Here is an 8,238-nt window from a genome sequence, read left to right as displayed (position 1 = left end):
TGATTTGAAGATGGGAAGCGATGCCCGGAAAATATCGTCGATGGTATTTAACTGCGGCTCATAGACCGGACTTATTAAGTAACTCTGCAGGTAAGATAGTATACCGTTCACAAAAACGAGGCCGACAAACGTTAAAGGGATTATGAGCAGACATTCACTGCGAGACAGCCTCCTGTATATTATGTAGCCATTGTCGTTAATTAAAAGATTCAGGACATCGACACTGCTTTGCAAAATCAAAATTTTCTTCTGCTTAATGTATCGAGAAAAAATCAGCAACAGCATGACTACAGTGACGGTAAGCAAAAAGTAGCCGAAAATAACGTTTGACGCAAAAGATTGCAGATAGGCCGAGAAGCCAGCGTATGGCAATGAATGTGGTACGATGATAATTAGCGGCAATATTTGAAAAACGTAACGGCCGAAATTATTGCCTTTACGTGTAGCGTCAATTTTTTAAGTTGTTGTCTTAATGTTTCAGTCTTGATCCATTTTACAAAATAAAATTCATCACAGCGATGGAGCGACATTTTTTTATATGTTTTTTCATTCAACTATTAAGAAAATGTATGCTACGGCATATGCTTTGGGAACTAGATTCGAAATTATTGCCTTTTACGTGTAGCGTCAAATTTTTTAAATTCTTGTCTTATATGTTTCAGTCTTTGATCCATTTTACAAAATAAAATTCATCACAGCGATGGAGCGACATTTTTTTATATGTTTTTTCATTCAACTATTAAGAAAATGTATGCTACGCCTATGCTTGGGAACTAGATTCGAAATTATTGCCTTTACGTGTAGCGTCAATTTTTTAAATTCTTGTCTTAATGTTTCAGTCTTGATCCATTTTACAAAATAAAATTCATCACAGCGATGGAGCGACATTTTTTAATATGTTTTTTCATTCAACTATTAAGAAAATGTATGCTACGCCTATGCTTGGGAACTAGATTCGAAATTATTGCCTTTACGTGTAGCGTCAATTTTTTAAATTGTTGTCTTAATGTTTCAGTCTTGATCCATTTTACAAAATAAAATTCATCACAGCGATGGAGCGACATTTTTTATTATGTTTTTTTCATTCAACTATTAAGAAAATGTATGCTACGCCTATGCTTGGGAACTAAATTCGAAATTATTGCCTTTACGTGTAGCGTCAATTTTTTAAATTGTTGTCTTAATGTTTCAGTCTTGATCCATTTTTCAAAATAAAATTCATCACAGCGATGGAGCGACATTTTTTAATATGTTTTTTCATTCAACTATTAAGAAAATGTATGCTACGCCTATGATTGGGAACTAAATTCGAAATTATTGCCTTTACGTGTAGCGTCAATTTTTTAAATTGTTGTCTTAATGTTTCAGTCTTGATCCATTTTTACAAAATAAAATTCATCACAGCCGATGGAGCGGAACATTTTTTAATTATGTTTTTTCATTCAACTATTAAGAAAATGTATGCTACGCCTATGCTTGGGAACTAGATTCGAAATTATTGCCTTTACGTGTAGCGTCAATTTTTTAAATTCTTGTCTTAATGTTTCAGTCTTGATCCATTTTACAAAATAAAATTCATCACAGCGATGGAGCGACATTTTTTAATATGTTTTTATTCAACTATTAAGAAAATGTATGCTACGCCTAGTTGCGATGGAACTAGATTCGAATTATTGCCTTTACGTGTAGCGGTCAATCTCTCTTGGGACCGACGTCATATGATATTGAAGTAAAAATTGGATGTGTTTTGCTATGTGTCTGTATCTTCACATTTTCGCCATAAAAACTTGTTTATGCTCGGAGTACTTCAAAAGTAAAAGGGGTTAAAACTTCTCTCATTTAAATAAACTTCCACATGATGAGTGTACCATTAATCAGTTGTGTGTACTTACTACGCTAAATGTCATTTCATTTTGTCAGAAAACGCTTGACGTTGAACATTCAGGTCAAGTAATTTCTTTTATTGCGTGCCCTATGCGAAAGTTGACCGTTACATAACCGTTTACCCTGTGCGAAAATGAGCCATTGCATGAAAAATATTATCGGTTCGTTTTGCTATAATTCCTTTCCAGAATACCTTGGATGCTGCCAAGGTCGGAAATAACTTTGTGATACTAACAAAGTCACTTGTGTGCTATTGAGGTTAGAGTCAATGATTTGTTGAATTCCATTAAATTCAGATTTAATCATCTAGGCGAGTGTCAATGGATTTTATTCTCAATAAATATGTTGTATTGTCTAGACGAATTTAAGTCACTTAGTATCGCTTCACCAGAAGATATTATTTCGAATCAATCGTACCACTTCCAACACTAGCTTCGGTAAGAAACTGACTTTCTATTGACACTTGTTTGTTATCTTCGTAACAAATTACTTTCTCAGCATCCAATACGGTGTGGCGCACATTGGTTTGGTATACAATTTGAATGTATTGAGATGCATTAAAACTCGCTCAATCTCTCGCATACGTACGTGTCTCGTAAAAACTGTACGTAGCAATGCTGTCGTAGCATGGTAATGTACTATCAGAATTTATGCGACCATCTGTCCAAAGCACAATGTTGATGGTGAGAGCTGTGTTACATCCATCAATAGTATGGATTTCATACAGAACGTCAATTGCTATAATTATGGATGAGTGTAGGCTGCCATTTTAAGTTCTAGATACATGGACGTTAATCGTCGTTCTGCTTCGGGCAGACATTTCTTTTCTCTTCGCTTATTGTCAAGGTTTGTTTGAATATTTTCCATCATTAATTCAAAGAACGACTGAAATGGAATCCTCAACGAAACACATGTAATTCAGAATTCCATTTCTGCAAAAGGAAAACCTACCACCCATTCGAAACGATGAAGTTGTTTGTACAACTAAATAAAATGTGAAGGAAAAAAAAACGAACACGCCGCAAAATGGTACCCTAATTTCAATAAGGACTTACAAGTAGATTTTTTTGTTAAATCCCTCTTGCCAAGAGTATAATAGACGAAATCTGGTAGCTCTTCGGTATATCTATATTTCTCCAATGTATTATTTAATGCTTTGCTTATGCCAATATTTATGGAACTACTTATCGATTTTATTGTTGGGTTAGACGTAACAAGAATAAAAAAAAACAGCAAAAACCACTTTCGACAACGGAACCGATGAACAACAAAGGGAAAAGAAAAGAAGAAAAAAACATGACGACGACGACGACGACGATATTTGCTTACTGATTTTGAATTGTATTTATTTTTGTGTGTTTATGGAAATTAGTTTTACACTCATAATAGGAATAATAGAACAGAAAGGATGCTAAAAATAAATCTAATTTCTGTTTGCATAGAATTACTACAATAAATGTAGCTCACCTTTATATAGCTGCAACGAATTTTCTGTTTTTCGCTCGTTTTTCGCTATTTTTCGACTTCGTTAGACGTGCAAAAATCTGGACAGGGACAATTCGACAGTAATTGGGCATTAGCAGTGTTGTATCCATAGTATGGATTCAATACTGATATATTTCCCTGAAATTTACAATAATATGCCTCAACCAACCCATGACGGGTTCGCTATTGATTTTCATGTTTTTCGTAAGAAAACTGGCACTTTGTCAACGATAGTTGATAGTTGATAAAATGTATGCTCGTAATTTCGGACTGTAGGCCTTTGTGCTTATCAGTTACTCAAGCCCACTCTGAAAAATCACGAGGAGATCGTTTAATGGAGATTTTGCCGGAAATATCACAGCTCCTCACATCTATCTTCCTACGACTTGTTTTGAAATGAAAGTACCTGATTTATGCGACCAACTAAGTGAAGTGACAGTTCGGGGGAGAAAATGTCTATTTTCTCCACTGTTAAAACATAATGGGAGTAAATTGTCAATCCTCCTTCCATAAAACGAAGCGTTAACAAAACATTTTTTTCTCATGGTCTTTTGAGTGGAGGAAATCGTCCAAGATAGGTACGTGTGCAGTTAAAGGGACACTCTTAAGAGACGAACGATTTCCTCCACTCAAAAGACCATGAGAAAAAAATGTTTTGTTAACGCTTTGTCTTATGGAAAGAGGATTGACAATATACTCCCATTATGTTTTAACAATTGAAAAAATAGACATTTTCTCCACCGAACTGTCACTTTACTTAGTTAGTCGCATTAATCAAATACTATGACATTCATTTCAAAACAAGTCGTAGGGAGATGTGAGGAGTTGTGATTCAGAGTGTTCTTGAGTAACTGATAAACACAAAGGTCTACAGTCCAAAATTAAGAGGGACGAAATTCGAGAAAAAAAAATTGACTTCATTTTCGTCCCCGAATCATTAAAAAGTTTTTTTTTTCAAAAACCAGATACTCGAGTCGGTCTATCCGTTAAAACGTAATAAGTGTTAAGTGATATAAGCAGGCCCACCTAATTGCATCAAAAAGAGGATATTGAATAAAATCTTAACCTAATTTTGCTCAACTGTTACCTTTCCTCTGCAGCCAATTACGGTAGTTTTTTTTTCCGTAACTGAAAGTAATGTAGTCTCATATGTATTTCATGTGGAAAACAGTGAAAGCTTCCAGAAATATTGCTATGTTACTGTATGTCTTACATAACTTATAATCTTTGTACAAACATATCAAAGCTTCTCCGTGAACATAATACATATTTATATGTTTACCCATTAAACCAAGCGAGATTGTGGCGCCACCCACTACACCACATTACTGCATGTATCACGGTCTCTAGCACCACATAAAGATAATAAAAATCCAAGCGTAGCACTGTTCCAAACTTCTTCCTGACATTAATATTAATTATTTTATTTGATTAACAAAAAGAAGATGGGAATATAAGCAATTGTATAAATATAGCGTTTTTGGTATGTATAATATCCCACTTGTAATATGCCGTACAGACATATTTTCCACATTTTCAAACAGAAACTTTGTTCTACATAACTTGCAGTTATGTATTTCAATGAAGAAATACTTTGTACGAATATTTGCTTGAGAAAGACGTAATATTTCGAAGAAATTTTTTGAATATCGTTGAGTGTTCCGTATTTTTACTTCGAACTTTCTATGTGCTTATAGCACATAATTTCTATATTATTGTATTAACTAAGAAATTCCTGTTTTAATATTTGCAATGACTTCAGGGTTAAAACTGTCAGTACATTAAATATTGGTTGTAAGTTGTTGGTGTTGCTGTAAGTTGCAAGTCGTAATGTTTAGATAATTTAGTACACAAGAAGCGAGGTTTTTGAGTTCAAGCAAATTGTGATGAATTATATTCAGTTACTATGCGTAACAAATAAAAACTCCCGTTTTCGTGCTATTAATCATTTACTACCAGTCTACCAGTTCCACATGAAATGTGGAATGCGTGTGCAGGCGACAGATGAATAATAAAATATTTCATTCCTAGGGATGAAAATATTATTAAAAATTCTCGGTATATTTGTGAGCCCCGAGAGTATATTGTAACATTCGTATTCACTCTTCATCTTGTTTGAATACACCCTCTGATCACAAATACAACTCGTATTTTTATTAATGGTTTTTCAAGTTTTTTAACAGTTTTAACTTATAGAAGGTCGGTATGCTGACAAGATAATAGGACACTAAATGAATCATTAAATACTATCTTGTGTTGGAATCATTTTTTACAGAACAAGAAATCAATATAGAATAAGGTTTCACCTGCAAGTTAAAGCAGAATATGGCCCTGGTCGTTTAATAACGCATTTAGTAGACCAGTTCAATAATCTACTATTATATCAACGATTAGTTCTTAAGCTCTAATTTCGAACATAATTTTTCTCCCATTCCGTAGTATCGTTCTCTTAAAAACCTTCCAAAATAACCACACCTTGTCCTATCTTTTCTCTCAATTTTAAATTGTATCCTCTGCTTCACCTCACTGAATTAACAATTATACGTTTCAGAGAGCTGAAGTGAATCTTAAATCTTTTCTGATGGATCATTTGAGTGCAAAAACAATTCATTAAGTTTGAGTGGATTGAAACCGAGGATTTGAAGTCACAATTTTTATTTTCAAAAGGAAAACGTTTTAGATCTTCTGAACACACATATTTAGGCGGAAAACATTCGTTTTTTGATGATTTCACTGAACCAAATTCTTTTTATGAAAAAGTGAAACCATTTCAGCACGCAAAAGTGTGTTACTTTTGAAGAAAAAATTGATTTATGGGTGATAACTTATCCCACTTGTAAATTTGTGTAATCTGCACAGGTTTTTCCAAGTGGGTTAAGTTATCACCCACAAACAATTTTTCCTTTAAAAGTAACAGACTTTTGCGTGCTTTTACTTAAAAAAAAAGATTTTAGTTTAGAGAAATCATCAAAAAGTAAATATTTTTCCGCCCAAATGTAGGCTACAAAGATGCAAAGACTAAATTGCTCTTAACGTGTTCGTTAAGCGCGATGCGAATCTTAAAATCTCCGAAAATTTGCACGTCACGTCCAATATAATTAACGCTTAACCGGATACGAAAGCTGTGCGTTTTTTTGTTAGTTTTAGCACAATAACCTATCCTGTGGGGACGTAAATGGAAAATTTAGTAACAAATTCCGAGCCTCCGTTCCTTTGCACGTAGTTCGGTTGAACGGATATATATAAATGACTAACATACACCGAAAACGAAAATACAGAAACTTTACCAACACATATTCATGGATCGTACGACATTCTCAAAAATCTCAAGGTACATACACTAAACTTACTGTAGCATCGATTTTCCTACAAACCTGAAACTCTGTTTGTATCGCATATTGTGAAAAGTCTACTCAATTTATAAACATATGCATGAAAATGTGATAAATGTAAAAGTATTATCTAACTTCCATGTGTGACATTATTTGCTTTTCGGGCTTCTCTTATCGCAAAAACTTGTTTAAGAATGTGTCAATCAAGCTTTTGTGTACTTCGGCGTTAAGATCTTTGTTCACTGAGAAATATTATTTTGTGGCCATAAATAATCTTACAACAAGCGTAGGCTCGTTTTTTTCATAGGTAACACATGGTGTGACAAATTTATTACAACAGGTCGTGGTTCACTGTATGACAGTTTATTTTAATTTTTTTTAAACGAGCCATTAATTTTTTTATGATCCTCCTTCGGTCGATATACGATTGACTTGACTGCTAAATTATTGGCAGGATCATTCAATTCTTCCTAAGTTTCGAGTTGCTTTGCTGACTGAGTCTATAGCTCAAAAATTTGATTGTTTGGCTAGTGTGATTGAATCGTTTGTCTCGTTAAGCTTTCAAATTCAAACCACACACATCCACTAATGTCTCATTGTTCCAAAAAGACTTGCGGAAAAGTTCACACTAAAATTGTCGAACCGTCAAACTACGTATTTCTAAACACGACTTATCTGTCGTGCATTCGACTTCAAACGAAATACTAAAATACTGAATCTAGTATTTCATTTGTTGAACAAAATATAAATGTGCCAGTACAAACGACAGCACCACACACAAATTATGTTTCTTGCGAGAGTAATTTTATTTAAATTTATTATCGATTATGTTGGGAATTTAGAAAAATGTTTCTTATAAATTCTTTAGTCTGCTTCAGTCTGCATGTAAAATTGTAGCTCCGTTTTACATAATGCTGCACAAACTATAATTCATTTACATATCCTAAGCTCGCTCAATTATTTAATTTGTCATATTTCCCATGGAAAATAGAATTATTTAGTGAAACCCCTCGGGGCTAATAACGAAAATCAAACCACATAATATCAATGTAGATAGAAATTCTTTCATAAGGAGTGTCTGGAAACGTTGAAACATGCACTGTATGCAGCACCAGCCTTATCGCGCAGCAAACGCTTATTTGAAAAGAAATATTCTCTCCCCGTTCCGAAAGTACAATCTGTGCATATAAATAATGATTATCAGAAACTCTGGGGAAGTTGACTTAAAGGTTCGCGTAACAGTAGATTACATTGGATGTTGCGAAAGTAATTCATTACATGAGGTAAAAGCAAACTCCGAAGTGTGTTTTTGAGCAATAAGCTTTGGCAACTGTCTTTTCTGCAAGTGTATCCAAACAGTTACCGCAGAAAGTTGCTAAAAAAACACAACGATTGAGTTTGCGGGTATCATACGTTTCAGTAAGGCTGCTAGGAATTTCGCGCCGCGTCATTCATAATAATTGACAAAATGACACATTTTGTATAAGGAAAAGGTCACTTTGTGGGTTATTGTGAATTACACGGCGCGAAATTCATC

At 34.1% G+C, this 8,238-nt stretch overlaps 1 protein-coding gene across 1 annotated transcript in view; it reads left to right on the top strand.

Moving 5' to 3' along the window:
• Positions 1-283: 283 nt before the first annotated feature.
• The window catches only part of LOC119069448 (complexin), a 29,286-nt gene continuing 21,331 nt past the window's right edge, over positions 284-8,238 (top strand). Inside the window, exon 1 of the mRNA XM_037173503.1 lies at positions 284-298. Coding sequence (XP_037029398.1) covers positions 284-298 — 15 coding nt within the window. The remainder of the gene's footprint in view (positions 299-8,238) is intronic.

The sequence above is a fragment of the Bradysia coprophila genome (assembly GCF_014529535.1).
Source record: "Bradysia coprophila strain Holo2 chromosome X unlocalized genomic scaffold, BU_Bcop_v1 contig_35, whole genome shotgun sequence".
Classification (NCBI taxonomy): domain Eukaryota; kingdom Metazoa; phylum Arthropoda; class Insecta; order Diptera; family Sciaridae; genus Bradysia; species Bradysia coprophila.
The sequence above is the reverse complement of the archived record's forward strand: the minus strand, read 5'-3'. Positions and strand labels throughout refer to the sequence as shown.